This window comes from Populus trichocarpa, chromosome 18 (assembly GCF_000002775.5).
Source record: "Populus trichocarpa isolate Nisqually-1 chromosome 18, P.trichocarpa_v4.1, whole genome shotgun sequence".
NCBI lineage: Eukaryota > Viridiplantae > Streptophyta > Magnoliopsida > Malpighiales > Salicaceae > Populus > Populus trichocarpa.
Window position 1 is genome coordinate 12,104,846 of NC_037302.2, and position 23,164 is coordinate 12,128,009.

The 23,164-nt window shown below is 35.8% G+C and overlaps 3 protein-coding genes across 6 annotated transcripts; 1 reads left to right on the forward strand and 2 right to left on the reverse strand.

Moving 5' to 3' along the window:
• The first annotated feature begins 283 nt into the window (after nucleotides 1-283).
• Nucleotides 284-2,400, forward strand: LOC7493366 (uncharacterized). The gene is made up of 5 exons (XM_024589887.2): nucleotides 284-568; nucleotides 655-848; nucleotides 1,070-1,154; nucleotides 1,954-2,019; nucleotides 2,118-2,400. The coding sequence occupies exons 1-5, from the start codon at nucleotides 485-487 to the stop codon at nucleotides 2,208-2,210; spliced, it is 522 nt and encodes a 173-aa protein (XP_024445655.1). The 5' UTR covers nucleotides 284-484; the 3' UTR covers nucleotides 2,211-2,400.
• Nucleotides 2,401-6,916: 4,516 nt separating this feature from the next.
• Nucleotides 6,917-12,170, reverse strand: LOC7489417 (autophagy-related protein 18b). Of its 2 annotated transcripts, XM_024589629.2 has the most exons (12): nucleotides 11,765-12,164; nucleotides 11,602-11,675; nucleotides 11,431-11,504; nucleotides 11,242-11,351; nucleotides 11,063-11,154; nucleotides 10,612-10,724; nucleotides 10,122-10,241; nucleotides 9,394-9,539; nucleotides 8,613-8,726; nucleotides 8,077-8,142; nucleotides 7,303-7,424; nucleotides 6,917-7,203 (listed from the first exon to the last, which is right to left on the reverse strand). In XM_024589629.2, the coding sequence occupies exons 1-12, from the start codon at nucleotides 11,839-11,841 to the stop codon at nucleotides 7,175-7,177; spliced, it is 1,137 nt and encodes a 378-aa protein (XP_024445397.1). In that variant the 5' UTR covers nucleotides 11,842-12,164; the 3' UTR covers nucleotides 6,917-7,174. The 2 variants fall into 2 exon arrangements, 1 of the variants encoding a protein (XP_024445397.1); XR_002978904.2 differs by lacking the exon at nucleotides 6,917-7,203 and having other exon boundaries at nucleotides 7,360-7,424; nucleotides 8,077-8,156; nucleotides 11,765-12,170.
• Nucleotides 12,171-15,545: 3,375 nt separating this feature from the next.
• LOC7493367 (probable LRR receptor-like serine/threonine-protein kinase At4g30520) lies at nucleotides 15,546-20,799 on the reverse strand. Of its 3 annotated transcripts, none has more exons than XM_024589802.2 (11): nucleotides 20,146-20,790; nucleotides 19,907-20,039; nucleotides 19,720-19,791; nucleotides 19,167-19,310; nucleotides 18,775-18,846; nucleotides 18,548-18,607; nucleotides 18,345-18,445; nucleotides 18,129-18,260; nucleotides 17,690-18,058; nucleotides 16,565-16,944; nucleotides 15,546-16,146 (listed from the first exon to the last, which is right to left on the reverse strand). In XM_024589802.2, the coding sequence occupies exons 1-11, from the start codon at nucleotides 20,228-20,230 to the stop codon at nucleotides 15,757-15,759; spliced, it is 1,938 nt and encodes a 645-aa protein (XP_024445570.1). In that variant the 5' UTR covers nucleotides 20,231-20,790; the 3' UTR covers nucleotides 15,546-15,756. The 3 variants fall into 3 exon arrangements, with proteins under 3 accessions (XP_024445570.1, XP_002325107.1, XP_024445571.1); XM_002325071.4 differs by having other exon boundaries at nucleotides 17,690-18,034; nucleotides 20,146-20,786; XM_024589803.2 differs by having other exon boundaries at nucleotides 16,119-16,248; nucleotides 20,146-20,799.
• Nucleotides 20,800-23,164: the final 2,365 nt, after the last annotated feature.

Genomic DNA, 23,164 nt, shown 5'->3' on the forward strand with positions numbered 1-23,164 from the left:
CAAGTTGTCCTTATCTGTCATCCTCGAAAAAGTTAATTATATCCTTCAACAATTATTACCCTCAACAACCCTATCTCTGTCTTATTTAAAGCTTCACGCTTTCAAATTACAAAACTAATCCATTCTAAAAAAAAAAAGAGTCTTCGAACCTCCTGTTATGTGTGAAAAGCTCAATCCGGAAGAAAAATATTAACACGGGCCTGGGCTAAGATAAAGCTAAATGGGCCGAGCCCAAATAAGTCTGGGCTTCAAGTGAACGATGGAAGGGTCAAGTTCGACAACGCCATGCAACCACTCCTCTACGCTGAAGTACTGGGATCTGGTTCGTTCGCCTCTCCGTTTCCTTCACTTCTTCGATTCGCTGACATTCCCTCCATTCATTCACACACACAGAGAACAGATAAAAGTGGTATTTTCATTTTTGAAGCCCTAAACTAAACTGTGAGAACTTATTAGAATCAATCATCTGAGAAGCAGAAAGAAAATGGCAAATCAAGGCGCAAAGAAGCGGAAGGAAGAGAACTCCCGTCACATGGCTAACCTCCGTCGCCTCATCATCGCCTGTAACGTACGCTCCTACTCCCTCATCTTTATCATCTCACTATTAACTTGCCGATTTTCCCCTCTTTCTTATCATTATTTTGTTAATTTTAGGTTATTTATGTGTTGGTGAGGTTGGTGATTTTCCATTCCAGTTTCACGTGGAAACATTGGATTGGTCTGATTTTGACATCTGTGGCCTATTTTATACCTTATCGACAACTTGCTGCTATGGCCAGCCCTGCTTATGCTGACGACGGTGACCTTCTTGATGGTGGATATGATATGAGCACTGGTGGGATTTGTGGGTATGTTTTAATTGTTTAATTTTAATGACTTGACTCGTTTTATTAGGATAAATGAATAGTTGAATTGAGTCTTCTGTTGGGTATTTTGGCTAATGATTTTGCATGAAAGGTGGCTTTTAATTTGTCTTTAGACCTTGTGTTGTGTGTGTGATGCCAATTTTGATTCTGTTGATGGATTATGAGATATCGTTGCCTGATGATGGTGATATCTTGCATTGCAGCTATCTACACGATGTTATCTACATTACGAGCTTTGTGCAGCTCATGTCCATCATATCTGGAAAGTTTTGGTACACATACTTGGTGGTAAGATCCCATTTACTTGATTGCTCATAAAATTGCTTCTATATGTGCATGTTAAAGCACCATGAGTGAAACTTTTGGAATTTTCTTGAGAAAGAACTCGTAGCATGGATAAATTTCAAACGAATACTGGTCTCCTGTTCTTGTCTTTGAAGGGAAGATAGACCAACATTCACTTGGGTATTTTAAATATTCAACTTAAGTTTCTTAACCATGTCTGAAATATATATATATATATATATATATTTCTCAAATATGTTTTGGATTTGTTATTGTCATTGTTGATCTGTGATGAGTAGTTTTAGCTAATCCTATGGTGACAAAGTTTGAGTATCGATATATTTTGATGAAGTTATTGTATAGTTATACTAGTCTGCAAGCATAGGATCTGAACAGTTCAATTTAAAATTGATGTGAAGATATGGTATATTTTGCTAGTTTATTGGCACATCTTGTGATTTTGTCTTTCCTGCAACACTAGCTTGTTGCTTGCTATGAGAAAATGGGTAACTCTAAAGAAAGGGAAATTGCTTTTTTTAATGGCTCATTTAGAAGAGTAAACTCCTTGGTAAACCCTGCCCTCGCTTTTCCAATTGGGAACACTTGTTTCCTTCTTTGTAGAGGGAAGGATAAGGGTGGTGCATTGGGGATTGAGGTGAGTTCTTAACAAGAATGATGTGAAACTAGGACCTGAAGAAGGAGATGTCTATTTTCGTTTTAGAGATGTTATTGAAGATACACATGGAGAGAATTTTTTATGATTATTCACATTGTGAGATGTTGGTTCTATGTTTCTTTCCAGATACCAGCATTCGGAGCTTACAAATCTTTTGGATTCTTCAGAGGATTTTTATCAAATGGTTCAGAGGTATCTTTTCTTACCCTATTTTGGTTGACCATCTTTTAAAGACATTAAAAACTTTTATGTCCTCTATATAACCCTGGCTGTGATCTTCCCTTGATTAGGAAGGTGCTGAGGATGAAAAAACCCGCAAGAAGAGGGAAAAGTTGGAGAAGAAAGCTTCACGAGGAAAGTTTGTCAAGACAAGAACTAGATAAGTTACACGATTGAAATTAGTTAAACCTGACTCATAGGTGAAGTTGGTTCTTATAAAATGGAGGTTGCTTGCCAATTTTAGACAATTATGAGAAGTTTGGCAATCTGGTGTAACTCGAGGAAATTCATGATATAATACAAGGATGAATTTGTTTTTCTTTTCCTTTTGGAGAAAGGGAAATGTTGATGTAATCTCTGTTTAGTTTGGTTTTGAGTGGTTTATAATTGTCACTACTGCTGTTAAGCTAGTGGGACTACAGCTTCATGCACAATGAAGAGAGCAAGCTTTCAATGACCCCGGGGGCGAGCCTCGGACATCTTGTGCTCTGAGAATAGACCAAATCACCTTTAGTTTGGTAAGATGGTTTGGTCTTAAATAGACTCGGCGAAACCAAACCAATGCGCATTCTCTTCAGGGAGGCAACTTGGTGAGTTTGGGACAAGCCCAATACTGGCAACTCTCACCTTGTTCGAACAATTTTTTTTTCCTGCATAATAAAGCTGAAATTTGATTTTCCGGTGAAGAAATCTCAAGCCATTTCACCATCTTTAGGATGTAGGGAGCTTAAAGTTTATTGTTGACATGGATTTTCTTGGTTGCTAATCTTGACGGATCATTATGAATTCTCCGGATCAGTAGTGCCAAAAGATTGTTAAAGAGATGATGGAGGAGGTGGCAGTGATCATAGTGAAACTAGAAGTGTATAGAACAGTAAATAATATCCGATGATTATTATTCTCAATCAACGTGATTGATCCTTAAGTTTACAATCAATCCTTCGACCTTGTAAAATGTTGAACCCATATTCCGATCGTTGTGAGATTCTCTCATGTCTTGCCAGAAATTGAATAGATTGCCGTGAGAAATAGTCCATCGGCAAAACGAAACATGTCTCCAAAGAAATTATACCAAGAGTAAAAAAGCTTATTGTTTCGAATTTCATGCCTTTTTTTTTTTCCACTTAAATATTCACAATGAATGGTTGAATAGAATAACTTATCAATTTACCCCATTAATTTTGTTTAGTATTGCGTATTTTACTCTATTATATGACTTTTAATCTCCTGTTTATTCCTCAAAACAATAGCATCAAGTCCACTTATCGTCATAGATGACTCCCTGAAGATGTAGATAACTTCAATCCCTAAATGGTGACAGATCCAAGTAGCGATTTGTGCTCGAAAGATTACGAAAAAGAATATTAACTGCTTGGAAATAGTTACTGTTCGTCATCTGCGTTAGCCGACTGGCTTTCCCACTTTGTGGAACCTGTTACTAGCAGTGCTGCAATAGAGGTCTCGACTTCTATTTACGTTTTCTTTAACCTTAGCTACTTCTGTTTCTGTTCTGCAGCTGCCACTTGAAAGTCTCTGTTTCTGCTAGTATAGTTAGGCATCAAGCTTGGGATACTATTCAAAACACTACCTTATTCCTAACTTCTTCAATTTATTTTTATTTATAAAAAATCTTCTTAAATAAAATAGGTGTGGCAAACATGTCAGACCTAAAGAACTTGGACTTGACAGTCAGCTAAGCCCAAAGCAATGTGGATCTGAAAAACATGTCAAATCCAAAAAACTTGAACATTACCAAGTACTAACTTTATATGCCTGATCTTGGACGATTCTCTACAATAGAAGTATAAAAGACTTGATAAATCGTCATGTCTCTCCATTAAGAATAATCGTTCATAGTAAGGTAATAATTTTTCTATACTTATAGGTGTATATAAGGTCTCTTAAAGGATCTACTATATTTACTGTCTCATTAATGATATGTAAGAGGTATTTGCCTTCCATTATTGTTGCAAAAAATAGAGGACTTTTCAGTTCTTCTTCTTTGAAAACGACAAGGTTCAGGGGGTATAAATACCATATGAACAATTCAGACAAAATGTTCATAACTTTTCATCTCTTAAGATAAAAGATGCATAGATTTCAAAGCATTAACCAACTTAAAACTCAAGAACAAACATCTTTATTCCTTGAATTTAAGACTTTTTTAAATCATTTATTGCTTTAAGTCATTTTATATCTTTCTCATAAATATACTGATTTTATAATCGGAGGGTCTTTAAGTCCTCCTAATTAGGACTGTTTTTGCAGGTATTCAAGCTTCTATTATTAGCCTGGAGTTCTTTAGATTAAAAAGAAGAAATCCAAGCACTTGAATATGTTGATTAACTACTATTTCAAACACTATATAACATTTTAGTTATATATCTTAGATTTTAGGACATCATCAATGACGCCGTTTATGAGAGAGTTTATATAAAGTCATAAATAATTTTATTGTTTAACTATATTTCCCTCATTATCATTATCAATGACAAATAATCAAGACACTCCGGGAATAGAACGAGTTACTGATCTTCCAGCCATAGTAGATACTCCAGCCCACGTATAATCAATCCTTCAACAACTTATGGAACCGATACAACTCCTCATCCAAGTAGTGCTGGAAAATCAACAAGCGAGAGAAAATCCACCTCAACGAGTTTTAGCTCTTCCTCAGCAAATTATTGCATCTCTCCACTCACCTTCACAACAACAAGCCCCACCCAGTATTCGTAGATGATAAAATTATCCAGAAAAGTGCAAACAAAATGATCTAGTAGAGGGTCTTCAACCTCAAGGGTCATCATGCCATTTCAAAGAGCATGCACACCCTCATGATGCTTAGGCGTGGAGTGGTTTTTCTAACATCCATCCAGACAGCGTAAGAAAGAGGTTGTCCGTTTATCATGCCATCCTACACCAGAGGCTCTTCTTGTTGGATTACATCTTGCAGAAGCTTTGAATGCCTATCCCCTCCAAGCTCACAATGATTCACAGTTAATGGTTAGTCAATACTAAGGAACAAGTGAAGCAAGAGAACCCGTCATACAATTGTATCTTCAAAAAGTCACGTCTTATCTCAACATTGAACTTAAAAACATTTCAACCACTCGTATTTCTAGAAAAGACACTCAACAAGTAGACCTCTTGTCTAAATCATCAAGCTCTAATTCTGTGCAATTTCTTGTCGATGTTTGAGTAGAAGTCTTGGAAGAAGCTAGTATTGGTAAAGATGATCGGATAACTATTTTCATCAATATAACAGATGACTAGAGGATCCCTATTAGAAACTATTTGCAAATAGAAGAGCTTCCCTCAAATAGAAATGAAGTCATTTGTCTGACAGGACGAGCATCGGGATATTGTATAATTCACAACGTCTTGTACAGAGATCTACCTCAACCCCATTACTAAAATGTTTGTCCCTATATCAGAGCTCCCATATTTTACAAGAAATACATGAAGACATGTGATCTATATATAGGCTTCAGTGCTCGTGCAGCTTAAGCAACACATATAGCTCTAACAGAAATAACCACCAACAAAGTGTTTTTTTTTTTTTTGGAAGCATATCATATATTGCTTTGGGCTCCCTATAGTTTTGATCATTAATAATAGAACGTAATTTGACAATCATAAGATAAGAAATCATTGTCAGAGGCTTTATATAGATTATTATTTCATTTTAGTATTACACCTTAGATAAATGGTTAAGCTGATAGATTTTAAAAAAATAAATAAATAAAACCAAGTCAGAATAAGCAAAATTGTTGAATAAAATTTTATAGATTTATAGAACCACTTAGAAAATATCATCAAATGAAACACTATTTCTTTTTATATACGAAATAAAAATCATGATGCCTGCTGAATCGAATATCAAGCCATCGAATTATTCTTTATGCCTCAAAAGGGTTAGATTGGCTTCATAGGGGTGCATACTCATTTATTAAGGGAGAATTTGGACATCAACCAGCCCCCCAGGCTATGATTCTAAAAACGAAAACAGCAACAACCGGAGCTAAATAAATAGGAAAAGAGGCAAAATTATAAAGAAAAAAAAAACACGAAAAAAATTGAGGTCTTTTAAGAAAATCGATCCCAAAGGGCAGACCTAACCACCAGCGCAGGAATCCAAAATTTCTCAGGCAAGAAAGGCAGCTCCTGCAAAAAACAAAGCCAAAAAAAAGAAAAAGAAAAAAAGAGCACGATCATGAGAAACCATGAGAGACAATCTAAACAAACAACAGCACACAAAAGCAATCGAAGCCTATCCAAACAGCAGATCGAAAAGGAAAAATAGCATGAATATACATATATAAACAAGAACCCACTAATTATAAACACCCAAGAAGCCGAAAAACCAATCCATTTCAATAACAAAATGGAGACAGAGAGAAAAGGAAAGAAACCAGTTCTTGAAGGGTCCTGGCAAGAACAAGGTCAGCATCAACTTGACTAAGATTAGTGAATGGAGTTCCAAACCCCCCCCATTAGAACTCAAATTTGGTTTCTCTACATGTTCTTGTTGTTAATTGTGGGGTTTTTTTTTTGGTCTCCTGAACCCAAATTCGTGCTGTTTTCAAGGTTTGATTTAACAACCTCGTCCCAATTTTGTTAATTTTGGGCAGAAATGCATGCTTGCTAGTTGCTTGCATATTTTTAAGGTGAGATTTATGGAGAACAATTTCCATTATTTACTTGAGGAGATCACTTCGTTCACTTGAAAGTTTAATCTAATTGAAGATAATTACCATCAATCAAACATTCAAATATCATGGAATTCATCGCAGTTGCAACAAGTTTGAGTTAATCATCCCTCCACTGTAGCTCTGGAAGTCCGTAAATTGAAGTGTTGATCGCTGGAAAATGTGCAAAATAATGCAGAACATGCATCTATTACTTGGATTATCTCTCTACTTTACATATCTAAACAAATCAACTGTACAAAATGAGGGAACTGTAGAAATTTGCTTTGCTATATCAAAATCTGGTTTATTTACATGTATGCTCCGAAGAATCACAGATCTCGGTCATCGGTTTAGGCAGTGTACTATATTTCAAGAACAGTTTCTTCAAGTTCCTTGAACAGTTCTGTTATGCTACCAACGGTGCTATCAGAGCATCATCATACGAGCTGAAAATGTTGCTCTTCACCTAAGAATAGTAAAGCTCTAGTAAATTACCAGAAATACAAGTGCGGTAAAAAAGAAAGAGATGTAGTCCAGAAATTATATCATGAGCTTTCAAAATTACCTGATATCACTGCCAAGAGATTAAATTCACTCTCCAAACGCCATTTAGATTCATTTTGAGTGTTAACATCTACAGTGTACTCTAAAAAATGCCCATTAAAGGTTATTACTGATAGCGTGGCCCTAAAAAGAGTTCAAAAACAAGAAGACAACAAGCAAATGAAAACGCATCCGGGACAAATTAATATAAATGACAATAGTATAAATATATGTACATGAATAATGAATAAATTGCACAAGGGAAATCATCCAAGCTCATTTTTTATGCTACTGAAATAGGAATGTGTGATTAACAAATGATATAATGAAGCTCATTGATGAAATTGAGACTAGAAAATATTTTTGGCATACAAGGATGCCAATTGAAAAAACAGAAATTGATTTCCCTGAAGAAGAGATGCAGTAGGCGGAGATCTGATGTGTCCAGTTGTTTTACCAAAAACTAAATCAAGGTAGACAGAAGCTATCCAGTTTCTAGAAGCTGAAAATAGAGAAGGTGAAAGGAAGAGGAAATTGGTAATAAACAACCCCAAAGCGGCACTGCCACCCCCCAACTCCAGAAGACTTTCTTTATTTATAAGTGAATATTGTTGTATATAAAATCCCCCCATGTTCTGGATACTAGTAATAATTTGCCCCTGCCCACTAAGAAAAACAAGTTTGAAGCTCTGCCAGTGGGATACAAAGAAAGGAAAATAAAAACATGGAGGAATGGAAACTGATGAGATGAGATGAGATAGAAACAAAAAAGCCTGCCATAATACAGAGAACTTACCTAGAAGCTACAGATTCAGATAAACTTGTGTCAGCAATCTTGTCTACCTTGCGCACGACCACATTGCTGCATTATGTCACCTGATTAGTAAATCAATGAGCTTAAAGAAAATAACAAATGTGAGCAGGCACTTCATATCGAATATGAACTGTAAACTAAAATACATCTACACCCTGAAGATGCTCGCTCAGACCACACATGCACATCTTTTTTGGGGTTAGAAGAAAAAAAGCACACAGCGCAGATTTTGTTGTTTAGAACCAGGAACAAAAAACATTTTTTCTATTGATTATGCATACTCCATTCTTTTGGTATTAAAAAAGAAACAGAAAAAAGAAAACAAAGCAAATCCATCCTGTAGATGGTAGAATTGAAGTCATAATTAAAAGAATTAGGTTAACCTATGAAGTTCTGTCACACAATCTTTCCATTCCAACAGAAGTTCAATTGAAATGCCAAGAGTAGGCCTCACAATAGGTCGCCAGAGATCCTTTAAATTAGAAATCAGTCAGGAGTTAATTTACAAACTATTTCACCTTTTAACTCCAGCAGGAACAGCCTTTTGAAGCACACGGTGATGAGCTGGATCAAATGCATCATTTACAGAATCAGGTAATAATGATCCAAGAAAACTGCTTGATCTTCTGCCTCTGTTGGGCATAAAAAATTAAGCAAGAAAGATCAGATGACTTCGCAAATACTTAATAAAATCAAACACATTTGACACGTTATGTAGTAGAGCTTTGTAAGGCCTCTCATCTGCAAAAAAATTGTCAGTGCTGATCTTATCAATTACTAACATCCAAAGAGAAACAGGATCCATATCAGGTATGAATAAAACCCCATGATAGTATTAGCAAAAAATACAAAGTGATACCCTTTTATGGGGGGCCAAAATTGTCCTTCTGGAAGTAACTAACGCAATTTAAAGCTTGGAAAGTGCACGAGAAGGACATGCAATACAAATCAACAGGACAAAATACTGTTGGATTTGAAAACCTAACCAAAAACACATGATTTTATAAGACGAAAAAACAATAAAGAACAATAAACAAGCAAATGTCATTTATGTGAAACATGCCATAGAGTGAAGGAGAAAATAACTGACATGTACAGATTAGAAGAATGTATTATACCAGTGATTTTATAACATTATGGTAACCATGGGGCAATGCTGCATTCCATAAAGAGGTGAATGAACAGCAGCTATGTGATTTTATTATTGAAAGCATCAACAAGAATAGATGTTTTGCAACAAAATATCATTCCTCAGCTAAATCAACATATCCAAACTACGTAGTTCATGTAGTTTCTCACCTCTGATTTATGGCAAGACCCAGTGAGAAGACATGAATGGAACCTGAACTACTCAGGGCTACAAGAATTTCTGGAAGTTGCGTTGATGGTCCAAATGACAAGGAAAATATTGTTGATGGGTATGTCCCCCTTCGAAAACTATATGACTGCTCAAGAATCCATTAACAGAGAAATGCTATAAGATCCATTGGAATCTACTCTTTAATGAGTTAAAAAAAGGTGGAAATACAAAAAATGGATGGCTGCGCATTATAAATAATGAAAGGGACAATATGGCTATCACACTGATTATCAACACCCACTCCACACCGAAAAGCAGTTGAAGTAACAGTAACAATAACAATAATAATTATCAGAATGGTATTTGTTTCATTAATTAATCCCTTTAGACAATTAGCACTTGTTTTTGGCTTGTGAGTATTGCTAAGCTCTGCAGAAGTTGCAAATCTCTAAATACACTTCATTTGTAAGCACATATAATTTGGGTTTCATAATTCCTATTTCATCCACAGTTTCTCATTTCTTTGTATTCATTGAAAGTCAGTTAGAACCATGTAAATGGTCATGCAGGGAAATTTGCCAGATAATTTTTATAGCAAAGACAGAAGGCAGTAGGTCCACTCTCCCATTTGCCCGTGCTGCACAGATGGAAACTGTGTTTGTTATCTTGCTGACAAGTCCAGACTTCCATAAGTTCATCATCAAATAAATGGTGTATTGTTGCTCACCTTAGTTGCTTCTGATACCAGATGAACTCTGATTATGGTCCCCTGCTCAGATGCTGTTGCAATGTACATCCCATTGAAAGACATGACAATTGCAGCCAATGGCGAACGGTGAGCATCTATCTGTCATTGAATTCAATAAATATATAAGTGAACCTGAGGATGCACACGAGTGAGCAAGAAAAAGATTCTTTCTTATCCAATCACCATAAAGGAAAGCGAAAAGTATGAGATTCTGCTGGGTAGTGGGTTAGAATAATGTTAGTGAAATGAGATGAAGACCCCCCCCCCCCCTCCTTCAGAAATTCATACCAAAGCTGGTATCTAAGATTCCTTCTTCTTTTTCCTTCTAATGAACTTGTATCCAAGATTTCAACTTCTTTTTTGGGAGCGGGAGCATTAAAGAGAGAAGAAACAAGAATTCCTAGAAGATATGAAATTTTTAATCACATGTTATGCTTATCAATCAATTTTAAAAGATTTTTTCCGCAACCTCGCAATGTGAATGAAGCTCCATGACATTGTACACCAAAACAGATCCTTTGGTCGTGCTGGAAGGAAGAGCCAAGAAGCAGCCATCCAAACTAGGAGAGAATGCACAAAGTCCTGTGGAAAAGATAAACAAATGACAAGGCAATTAATGGCAAATACGATTTGATTAATTAGTCTTTCTCTCATCCTCGTAGAACTATATAAACTCAGCACTCATCACTTGTGTTTTCTTTTACAAGCACAGATTGGCATGACAAGAAATACAATAACCCATCTCTAGAATGTGCAAGATCATGCAATTAGTCACAACAAACCTTTGACTCACAACTGTTTGAATTCATTCTGCAAGAACTTCTGTTTAAACATCAATTTAGTAATAAAACATAGATAGCTATAAAAGCAGTCGTGAAAGCTACCTCGAAAACCCACATAACGAGGATCTTCTGTCTCACCTTTTACATTAGGAACTGTATCGATGGCATCCAATATTGCCAGCGTATTTAAATCATAGATATAAGTCTTTTCTTGCAAAACAACAACAAGCCTGCAATGATCAACAACAACAGAATAATTCTTCCATCAAATCCAATTAAGGACAAATTTGAAAAAGATAAAAGAGTGAGTGTTCTGCCTCTTTTTATTCAATCGGACGGCGAGGACTGAAGTTAAGAAATTCAATTCGCGAAGAGCAGTTCCTGTTGTAGTATTGAACAAACAGAGTCGCCGGGGAGATAGAGATGGCTGTTTCAGGGGGGGAAAAACAAAATTAATGCTTTAGAGAGTAGTAAACTAACAAAAAGAAAAAGAAATAAGGAAGCACCTGTTCACCGCCGCCAACAATGGCGAGGAGGCTTGAACTATATAGCATTTCCACAACAACAAAAGCTCCAGAAGCTAACAAAAAATAATAAATACAGTATTATTCAAGAAATATTCGCTTTCATTTATAAAAAAACGAAAAGAAAAAGAAAAAGAAAAATGGGTAGCTTGCCTCGTTCATAACAGAGACGTCCCGTATTAGAATCGAAGATCTTGAAACCATCTCTGGTGCTTATCGCAAAGCCACTGCGAAGACTCAATAGAAAAGAAAAGGAAGTATTATATAAAAAGAAAAGAAAAGGGAAGGTGTATGAAGAATAAAAAATGTTGATTACCTGTTGTCTTGATTAAAAGAAGCGCAGAGGATTTGTGAGGAGGAGGAGGAGGAGGAGGACTGACTACCGCTACTCATTACTGAATTTTATTGATTACAGTTGGCTTGGCTGTGCTTCAAAGATGTTTTAACGGGTGCTGGGTTCTTTAATTCTTTATATTTTTTATTTCGTGAGAAAGAACTCTCTCTTCTCTTGCTCATACATACATGTATGTACATGTGTTCTTGGATTATAATGATACAGAAGACAGAAGGAATTGTGAAGAGAGATGATGACAACTTTGGAGTTGGAGTTGGAATAGAGGAGTACAATACAAGGCAAGTCAAGTTGAAGTTGGTGCTGCTGCGGCTGCCGCTGCGGCTTCTTGGTTGGGTCCAATCATCCATTCCTACGGTGCTTCATCTCCACCGTCCATGCTGTTGGGATTACTTCAAGTCTTTGTTAATTTATTTCCTAGTATTTTAAGATCAACAACCGTTTATTCCTTCTAAAGATTACAAGTGCTAATTATTGTTTTAAGTTGTAGTAGTTATTTTTTAAAATATTTTTTATTTTTTAATATATTAAAATAATATTTATTTTATTTTTTAAAATATGTTTTGATTTTAGTATATTAAAATTATCTAAAAATATTAAAAAAAATTAATTTTAAATAAAAAAATAAAACATGGAACTACGGGCCTTTTGGTCTTTTAGTATGGTTTTATCATTAATTTCATGATCATAAGGAGTAGTTTGGTCCTTTTAAGTTAGTTAATTAATATTAAAATTTTAAAAAAATTATTGGCGTGGGTTGTACATGCATCGATGCATAGGAGGCGTCCATGCTCCTTGAGCAGCACTTGTGATACCTCTCAGTGACCAAACCCGTGCTTTCACCGTGTCGTTGTGTCTTTTTTCTCCCGGTGAGCTGAGGTGTGACGGTTTGTCACCAACAAGTTTTTTTTATTTTCTCTCTCCTCCCTTAAAAAACACATCTTAGTCCTTTTTATTTTTGGTATTTCTATATCAATCCTTATTCTTTTGATTTTTAAATTTTATTTCTTAACCTTTTTATACAAATTTTATTTATTTTCGATTTAATCTTTCAAAATTTATGTGGAGGATACAAAAGAGTAATAAAAAGGGAACAAACAAAGCTTCTATTTTCGTTCCTATAGACGATGCCTTTGATGAAGCCAGAACAAATTCACTGGATCTAGGCTTTCTTCATGGATAATAACAAGTTGGACGGTGGGTGTTACTTGCAGAAGAATCCTTTGATGTTGAAGTCAATATAAGTTTTTTTCAAGTAGATATCATGTAAGAAAAGGGGAAAAGGAGATTTATATATTTTTCTTCTATGTTGAAAAATGAGAAAAAAAATCCTTCTATTCACCTCTAAACTTAGGAATAAATAGCTTATTTTTACGAAAAAGAATCTAGAGATACTTACTTGATAAGGTGTTAATTCTACTGCATAGCTTACCTCCTCAGAGGATAGCTTGCCCATGTCACTTATAATAAGTGACAATTCTAGTTGAAATGTAGATAGAGTTATAAGGTGTGTAACTTGACATTATAGCCTAGACAAATAAAAGATATGTGATAAAAATAAAAGAAAAAAGAGAAAAAGGAGAGAAAAGGTGGTGGGTCAGGTAAAGGCTGAGCCATATGAGATTTGGTTAGGCCTCGACCCAATCAAGCTTATGAGCCTCGATTAGGCCTTAATGTTTCCTCCATGAACTAGTGACGTGTGCACTAAAAAAAGCTCTGGTTTAGCACTGATGACCACTTCTTTTTTCTCTCTTTATTACTTGGTGTTTGCGCCATGCGTTGTAATTTCTCAAATTAACCCCTCAACTTTTCTTTCCTTTCAATTAGGCCTAGTTCTTTCTATTTTTATTTTTATTATTATTTTAAGTGATTTATGAGGTTTGGATTTTGTTTTGATTTCATCCTCATTTATTTTTTTCTTTGTCAAATGTGGTCTTTATTTTTTTAATTGTTAATTATGTAATCTGAAATCATTTCTAAAATTGATTTTTTTTGCGATTTCACCATTCATTATTTTTTTTCCTATTAGATTTTATTTTCATTCTTTTGATTGTTGTTTTTTTTTTCTTTCACTAATTTTTTAGATTAGTTTTTTTTATCCAATTTCTTCTTTCAACATTAAATTGGTTTAGATATGAGCTTCTTGGTTAGCTTGTGTCTAAGATTTTACGGGTTATAAGTTTGGAAAATTAACCCAACTTTAGGAAGTTTGTCTGTGATTGCTTTGGTTTTATTTTATCATTTTTTTAAACTAATGTTTTTTTTCTTCTAATTTCATCCTTCAACATTTAATTAATTAGAGATTGAGCTCTATTTTTTTATCAGCTTTCTACATCCTTTGTTTTATCTTTTGTTTTTTTTATTGGGTTATCTCAGGGTTTTTTATTTGTTGTTCTTTGTTAAATTTATTTTTGTAAAAATAAAATTTATTCTTTAATTAAATAGAATGAATTTATTGAATATAAGTGGATGCTCACTTCATTATGTTTTGTCTGATTTGCTTTTTCAAGACATTGCTCTAACGGCCCATGTTGCTTTTTTTGATGGTGTTGTGCAACCCTTTGCAACGAGGTTTGAATTGTCTCAGCAAACTCTTTTGATGATGGCCGATATTCATAGTAGAGTGACGATGAGTCTCCAATATTTTTCCTTTATTCTCATTATAAATATAATATCGATGACTTTTTTTTTATTAATTGTTGTTAAATGTTGTTTTTACGATGCATTTTTTATCATTGCCTATATTTTAAATAAGATTACCTGATCTTATTGGATCTAATCATGTTAATGATCCGAATATCAAGTTTCAAGTTTTTCTTGTTTCTTTAGAAACACTAACAAAACCTAGGTATATTTTTTTTACGTTAAAAACAATTGACAAGCACACGATGCAGGACGGGAGACCGATCTATTTCATTCTGTTCATCATCCAAATGCATTCTGTTGTTAACAAAATTTCACAAACCACCAATTCACCGCATGTTCCTTTTTTCCCCAAGCAACATGAAGGGGCAAGGAAAAACAAACCCCAACTGAGTTCTTCTTTGGATCATGAATTGGGATGGGCCTTATTGCTTGGGGTCGGAAATTTCATCTCAAATCAAAGCCGAAAGTCTTGAAAACCCAAATGGTATATGATTTAATGTCAAACATCCAGCAATGCTATATTATTTTCTAGGCCTAAATGAATCAACTGTTGGTCCAAATCCAAACACTTGGAAGTCAATATCTTCGTTACCTCGGCCTCACCAAACTTTTCGTCGCTTGCAATTGCACAAATTACAAGACCAATCTTGTCGAAACATTTCTTATGAGAGGAAGCATGTTCTTGACCATACGTAAGAAAGCAAGGGTGAAAAGGAAAAGATAGGTGGTAATTGCCTGGCTGGAGAGCAAGATAAAAGGAGCTGAGAGGACTGAAAGACCCAAAAAAGATAGAACAATGAGCACCAAAGAGCCGCGTGACCCTGCAAAAGCTACCAAAGAAAACGACCGTTAACAGCTCATACTTTGACATTTGACAATACCTCACTTGCACAGTTTCACCAGCTCAAAGACACTGTATAAGGAAATAATCTCCTAGTCAAAACCATCAAGATCATCCATGTTTGCACTGTCTCGCCCTTGGACGCGGCAGGGTATGTGACGATGCTTTCACTTATCAACACTATAAATAAACCCCATTGTGCACATTCGCAAGCCAACCTTTCTTTCTTTCGTAAATACTATTGGACCGCGACCCATATAAAGAGATTCTTTCAGTTCGGTTAGAAATGAAAAGGGATATGTACATTACATTTCCATGAAGCTAAAAAAACTCAAAAAAGACAGTTAACAGAGAGAAAGTAAACCTATATATTTCTTGAACAAAAGACAGCTTCTAGTTGTAAAGAATTACTTGAAAAAAAAATCATTTTCCTGTTTGTTCAAATTTCGCTTTCTTAATTCTTTCCTGTTTATCTTGGACCAGAGAGTTCCATTGCATAGGAATCCAAAGAGTGCTCATCATCATCCTCATCCATTGTAGTTCCAAACATGCTGCTGGAACGATTAGGACCACTTTCATCATGTTTTGAAGCAGAGGTAGTGCTTTTGTTATTGTTGTTAGGATGGGAGAGGCTCATTGTAGGATTACAATGACTGTGTGCTGCAGCCCATTTCTCGGCGAGACCATCACCTTCAAGCATCCGGACCACTTCAGACATTTTGGGACGGTGAGCTGGGAGGAATTGAGTGCATAGAAGCGCCACTTGCAACATCTCCCCCACCTCAATGCGACAGAAGTTGCTCCCCAGCTCTTTGTCCACCAACTCTTCCATTTTCTTTTCTTGTTGTACCTTCTTCACCTGTCACCATCGTCATACACGTTTTTTTACCAACTGTTGTTATTTGTGAATATGAATTTGAAATCTCCTAACTCAGTTGCAACAATGTAAAGCATAAAGAGCCTGAAAACAAACAAAACAAATCATGTTGACAGATATTGGCATGCAGGGCCCAACAGCATGAAATGTCCCACACGGATAGGGACTAATCCTATGCAATTATCCACACAAACACATCAACGATATGTCCTTTCCAAATGCTTTACGGCAATTGGGAGTGCTATATGCGGTCTAGAATCCCATTGAAGCTATTTGGATTTAAGCAAAATCTAGAACCTAACTATAATCGGCATGATCATGGCTGATGGTACACACAATGAAAGTAATGAGCCATCTGTTGAAGCAGTTCAAGATTATAGTAGCAGCAGATAAGACTTACCCATTCAAGCATAGCTCCTTTTTGATTGACAGTTTTTCCAAATTCAAGAGCTCTCATTCCAGTAATAAGCTCTATCAAGAGAATGCCAAATCCAAAAACATCGGTTTTCTCAGATGACTGGCCAGTGGATAGGTACTCTGGTGCAATGTGCCCAACAGTGCCACGGACAGCAGTAGTGACATGGGAATCAGCATGGTCTAAAAGTTTGGCAAGGCCAAAATCACCAACCACAGCCTCACAGAATTCGTCAAGGAGCACATTAGCAGCTTTTACATCCCTATGAATTATCTTAGGGTTGCATTGCTCGTGTAGATACAGAAGACCCCTGGCAGTTCCTATTGCTATCCTCTTCCTAGTGTTCCAGTCCAGTGCAGGTTTCACTGTTTGATGAATTGATTATCTCAGGAACATTCCAAGTGGCCCAACATAAATCACAGCAGTTCTAGTAATAGATTGTGAAAGAAAAACAAATTCTAATTAGGTAACCATGCATTCAAAACTCACACCCTGCCACCTTTAGTCCCTTGGATGACAGTGGGGCCAGGGAGAGTTCCCCTCAGGATCTCCTAAAGATCGACCGAATTCAGATTTGAAAGTAAAGAAAGACATGGACAATTTGTGCTTTAGAGAAATAAACATCAGACAATTTAGAAAAAAATGGGAGCATGAAAACTTAAGTTCTCTAGTATTGCCATTGTTGAATTAAATGTTTTGAGGAATTCAGTTCACTTTCTCACGTTCAACCAAAAAAAATAGCAAAACTTCATTTCAGTCTCAAACTGAACACAAATACAACATGGATAAAAAAACATAACAATAATAAACTATACATTCACCATGATATTGGCGAAGAGGAAAAAGGTCAAGACCAAACAGAGAAAAAGAAAATAAATTGACCAGAACTAAGAACAAATCTAACATGTTCTAAAGCTGTGCCATGATGAAGTTAGAAACAAGGGCACCAATTAAGACCTCTGAAAAGACCAGAAATAGTTAGAAACCATAATATGGGAAACAGGCAGTACCTTAATAATCACAAAGCAAAAGGATTTATATTGCCAGAAATATTGTTGTCCACAGAGCATTATTATGCATAAAAGTTGCATAAGGTAACCAAGAGCTAACCTCTAAGCCTTGAAGCCACGCTGCCATTTGACATGTAAGGATAAACCAAAAGCCTCTCATTATGAGAGGCACAATATCCAATCAACCGCAGCAAATTGCGGTGAACTGCAAGGCTGATCATCTCTAGTTCCGTTCGAAACTGTGATTCCCCAGCAGTTCCAGTCAAATCCTTTAGCCGTTTCACAGCCATCATGGTCCCATCTCCTAGCTTTCCCTTGTACACATTGCCAAAACCTCCAGCACCAAGAATGTTCTTTGAGCAGAAGTTGTCAGTAGCAATTTGAAGCTCTCTGAAAGTGAAGTTCCGGAGATTTCCTAGGCTAATTCGCTCCTCTTCTTGATTGTCTGCAACAAAATTCCATGACCCATCTGAGCGTTTTTCAGGCTCATGCTGTCATTGATTAAAATTTAGATAAAATAGGATGTTACTTATACTAACCACTAATGTTAAGTATCATTTGGCCTTTTTGTTTCCCACGGAGCCAAAGGATTCCAAGTGCTAGGAGGAAGAGAGATACAAGACTGAGACTAACCCCAAGTGCAATTGCTAATTTTTTGGGCTTATGCTTACCTACACAAAGAGAACAGACATATTACAATTTGACTGAAAGAGATTAGCCAAAAGGTAGACATGAGAGGGACATAGAGATTTCACCAGGTGATGAACTAAGAGAGAAGGAAAGAGGACCAGCATTGGCTGATCCAGAGCACCCTTCAGTAGAGCCGCTTCCACAAATCAACGGATTACCTGCAACACTGCATTAACCAACAATGGAACACAAAAATAAAATAATATTTGATAAAGCATTGACCAAGTACACAATAATTGAAAAACAGGGCGTTGTAGATAAACCATACTTGAATGTTCTTGCAGGGGACTTGGGCACATGTCCACTGAGATTGTTATAAGACAGGTCCCTGAAATACCAGTGTAATGATCAAAAATAAGAAAACCCAACGCGAGTTGCTGAGCAAAAACATTATGACATCAAAAGGTTACCAGCATGCTACATGCTGTGTTCGTTTTCCAAGGCACTTAAACATAAAATACAAACAAGAACTGAGAAAAAGAAAACTATACTCACAAGAAAGCAAGCTGTGGGATTTTGGCCAAAGACACAGGAAAAGGCCCAAACAAGCTGTTGTTGTTTAGCCTCCTACTCTCGTATTACATAACAAAAAATATCACAATAGTTAATCACAACGATATCAAAATAAAGCAAATAAAACCTTTTGGTTTGGTTGCTAATTGTGAATATTTAATGAAGATCAAAATAACAAACCCCACTACCCAACCAATTCCATCACAAGAATAGTCTGCCAATTTGCGTACACCTTTTATAAAACAAGAAGAAAAAAAGAATAGAAACCATGAAACAAGGCATGCAATTCTGTTGGCGTTTTGTTTTCTTTTCCTTTACTCCACCTTCTTGGAAACCAAACAGATTATGAAGAATAAAATTAGCAAACAACTTACAGGTATTGGAGACTATTTAATTGGCCAAGAGACTCTGGTACCACACCAGAGAACCTGTTGTTAGAGAGATCCAAAGTCTGAAGTTTTGAGAGAGTGCCAAGCTCTGGCGGAATTTGACCAGAGATGTTATTGTTTTGCAACAACCTTCACATCCACACCAACAAGTTGAAACACAAAAAATAAAGTATCAATCATAAGGAGACAAATGGGATTGTAATGTCCTATTCACGAATTTTCTTTTCACACTTGAACAGATAAACTAAGATACTCCGCTCTGTTTTGTTGCAGATACAGAGTTTTGAATCATGAAATCCCACTTTAATATTAGAGTTTTGCCAAAAGACATCTGCTTAGACGTAGAAAATCAAACTGGAAAGAAAATTCAGAACCCAGAAATTCTTTTTACTCTTTCACCTTCCTTTTCTTAATTACAGCAAGAAACAAGTAAAATCGAAAACTCAAAAGAGAAACTAGAAGTGGGTTTATCAAAATGTGAACTATAAAAAAAGTTGAAAGAAAGAAAAACTAATGAAAAGAAGCTTAAAGTTCTTACACTTGGCGAAGATTAGTGAGATTTCCTATGGTTCCGGACAGAGAACCGGAGAGAGACTGGCTTGGAGCCCCACTACAAAGCAAAACCAAGAAATGAACTTTATTTCAAGTTCCATGAAACAAAGTCTCTTATCATTAAATAAAGCCAGCAACAACTAAAAAAGAAGGAGAAAAACTTGGAAACTCACAAGCCAATAACAAGATTTTCAGGAGAGCAAGTGATCATAGCCCAGCTACAAGGATCAACAGAATCCTCATCCCAGTTGCTTAACACTCCATGTGGATCATGTAAAGCTTCCCTTATACTTATCAAAGCTTCCACTGTAAAAAACAATAAAAAAAGCCAACAACTTTAAAATATTAAAATCCACAAAAACGTATGTACATGTAGAAAATAGACGTTTAATGGGGTTGTAGCTCTTGTTACCTTCATGGTTTCTAGGTTCATATGAAAGAGACAGTTTAGCTAAAAAGAGAGAGAAGAAAGAGAGATGCAACAGCTTGAAAGCCATAACTAGTTAGCCAATAATTCTAGTCATGAACATGTCTAACAAAGAGAACCTAAAATTGTGAGTGAGGCAAATGTAAGTTATGAAACAATATACTACTGCTGCTACTATATTTTTGTCTCTTCTTTTTTTTACTTTCCTCTCTTTTTTGTCACCATCTTTTAACAAACAACACCATCCTTTACTTTTTCTCTCTTCATGAGTAGTATCTTTTCTTGTTGCTTTTGGTCTTGTAGGAGGGAGAGAGAGAGAAAGTTACAAGTAGAGGGAAGGAACCAGATGTGAGGTGGGGTGATACAGGTTGTCAGGCTGGAGAGTGCAGAAACTGAGAGGGAGGGGATGGTATGGTACTGTAAAAAAGATTGGCTTATCTCTGTCTTTTCATTTTTTACTTGTTACACCCAAGACATGGAGGAGGTATAGTCCCAGAGAATCAAAAACCAATTGCGATGCCACTCATGAACCCTTAAAAGTGAAACAATAATTTTGAAGAACATTTGTTTTCTTTTAATGAGTAGAAGTCATTTGCTACTTTTGATGGTCTGCTAGACTGCTACGCTGTTAGATGTGTACCTATTGATATTTGCATCGCCATCATTATGGCTCTTTGTAAAGGAAATGTTCTTAAATCTTAATTATTATTTCTTTACAATTCCATTGAAATTATTGTGCATTGGGATGATACAGGGAAGTGAAGATAAAGCATTAAAGCTGAGCATTTTAATGTGAGTGGAATGGATACCTAAAGTGTATTTGGTTTAAGAAAATAATAAATTTATAACTTTTTTAAATAAATAAAAATATTTAAATATATTTTTAAATAAAAATCAGTTTCCCTTTCCCTGCAAAACCTAAAACCTAACACGCACTCAACTCAATGTTATTTACATCAATTTAAGTGGGTGTTTTAATTTGAGTAGACAGTTTGTTTTTTCTTTCAAATCATGCAATTAAGCCTAACAATGGCGAAAACGTCATTTGCTGTAGAATTAATAGTAACTTGGAAAATGGTGTCAGGCACTAGAACTGTCCTAGGATGGTCATTTTAGGTCAGCCTGGGGCAAGTGGTGCTGGTAGTGGTGGATATTTTCTGCATATTTTCACGCATATTTTCTGCATGAGCTGCAATTATCAATAACAAGACATGAGACTGAGGCATTGAGGGATTACGTGTGATAAAATTCAACCACTTTGTATTTGTTTTCTTTCACTCACAGCCATGGATGGAATGGACCCTTAGCAAGACGTGCATACATTTTTCGATCAGTATTGGAACAAAATCCACCCATCCCCAGAAAGAAGCAAAAGAACAACACTGAAAAAGAAAAAACGAAAAGGAAAACAAAATAACACGAGTGAAGAAGCTTTTATTCCAAAATCCAAACCAAACCCATTAAACTATACACTAGATTTGTATAGAAATGTGTGTAATAAGAACATCTTGGATATGAATATATAAAGGTGATCATACTATATATATATATACATATATATATATATACAATAAGAAGTAAAATAATAATACAGGGAGAAGGAGAAAGCTCAGGATCAAATCTTCGTTGGAGGGCGCTTATTCCATGCGAGCTGAGGGTGGATTGATTCCTCCCGCGATGGGCTGGTGTTGTTTTTCAGTGCAATTCGCCCAAAAAGTGCTAAAGCTTGAGAATGGGAAAAGGGAAAAGGTGACGCCCGTGCCTTACCTTGGCCCCACAATTGGTAGCCTTCTTACCAACCATGCGTAGCTTGCGTTGTGTGTAATTTTGGATATGTCCGAGGCTAAATTTGTAAATTTCAGTTATAAGTTTCAGTTATAACCACTTTTTAAAATCAATTGGTCACAATGCTATTTTTTTGGGGCGTGTTTATATGAAATATATGCTAAATGATGCATATTATAAGAAAAATAATGTTCGGAGTCTGTTCTTTCGGTTCTCATAATAATAATAATAATAATAATAATAATAATAATGCTTTTACAAAAAGTTTTTTATTTCTTAGTGGCATTAATATTATTTGTCTTTTGCATGTCCTTTAATTTCTTCATCAATGACATGAACCGACTATTTATAAGATTAGCTACAGTTAGTAAGCGTAGCATGTGGATATAGCTACAGGCCATGCTATTGTGAGGGTAATTGTCTACTCTTAATTCAAAACCGTAGCTATCAAATCTTTTTGTTACATGTCCATGTCCACAAAAAAAATTAAAATTCATTGAGTATTCACCTTGTTTTTTTGATACAGATCATTATTCTGAGATTTATTAGGGAAAAATCAGTTTTCTAACCTTTTAGATGCACACTATCTAAAAAAAACATGGGTGTCCGGTCAGCTTGCATGCACCTCGACTAATTTCACGGGTCCTGAAATTAACGATCATGTAAACTTCCAGTGGTTCTAAGGTTTGTGAAACTCAAACTGATGAACTCTAGAAAACAAATCTAAGACCTAATTAATTCAACTACACCCCCTCAAAGTAAATATGTTTTGATTTGAAAATACGTTGTCGATTATAAAAAGCCTGAATTACTATGGGTGTCAAATTTATTTCTGCTCGTTTCTCTTTTTTTTTTCTTATGTTTGCTTGCTTGCCTGGATGCAGCGCATGAAGATGTTGCTGGTATGTAAGATATTTTCGGCGGGGGGGGATAAAACAGAGAGCTTACTTTTTATGCCATAGATTTCTGCTCTTCAATCACCAGTGGCAGTTTCTCTACTTGTGTGATATTATTAATGTGCTGCTGCAATCCTTAATAAATTCATGCGTCCGGCTTGAGTTTTCTACATCAACATTGACTGTTGTTCTTCAGTTGTCAACATCCAAAGGTTTTTTCCCCTGTCTGTACTTTCACGTAATACGGGAAACATAAAGGAACGAGCCAGGAGTACTTTAGCCCAGGATTCATAAAGATTTTAAAGTTGCATGCAAATCATACC

What these genes read in the sequence shown, in the direction of transcription:
- LOC7493366 (XM_024589887.2), top strand. Translation starts at nt 485, where the DNA reads ATGGCAAATCAAGGCGCAAAGAAGCGGAAGGAAGAGAACTCCCGTCAC. An exon ending in GCCTCATCATCGCCTGTAAC is followed by an intron (nt 569 to 654) that starts GTACGCTCCTAC and finishes TGTTAATTTTAG; the next exon opens with GTTATTTATGTGTTGGTGAG. An exon ending in TTTGGTACACATACTTGGTG is followed by an intron (nt 1,155 to 1,953) that starts GTAAGATCCCAT and finishes GTTTCTTTCCAG; the next exon opens with ATACCAGCATTCGGAGCTTA.
- LOC7489417 (XM_024589629.2), bottom strand. Translation starts at nt 11,841, where the DNA reads ATGAGTAGCGGTAGTCAGTCCTCCTCCTCCTCCTCCTCCTCACAAATC. An exon ending in TGGTATCAGAAGCAACTAAG is followed by an intron (nt 9,540 to 10,121) that starts GTGAGCAACAAT and finishes ATTCTTGAGCAG; the next exon opens with TCATATAGTTTTCGAAGGGG. An exon ending in GGTCTTGCCATAAATCAGAG is followed by an intron (nt 8,727 to 9,393) that starts GTGAGAAACTAC and finishes TATGCCCAACAG; the next exon opens with AGGCAGAAGATCAAGCAGTT.
- LOC7493367 (XM_024589802.2), bottom strand. Translation starts at nt 20,230, where the DNA reads ATGGCTTTCAAGCTGTTGCATCTCTCTTTCTTCTCTCTCTTTTTAGCT. An exon ending in TGAACCTAGAAACCATGAAG is followed by an intron (nt 20,040 to 20,145) that starts GTAACAAGAGCT and finishes TGTTTTTTACAG; the next exon opens with TGGAAGCTTTGATAAGTATA. An exon ending in TCCCCTGCAAGAACATTCAA is followed by an intron (nt 18,446 to 18,547) that starts GTATGGTTTATC and finishes TGGTTAATGCAG; the next exon opens with TGTTGCAGGTAATCCGTTGA.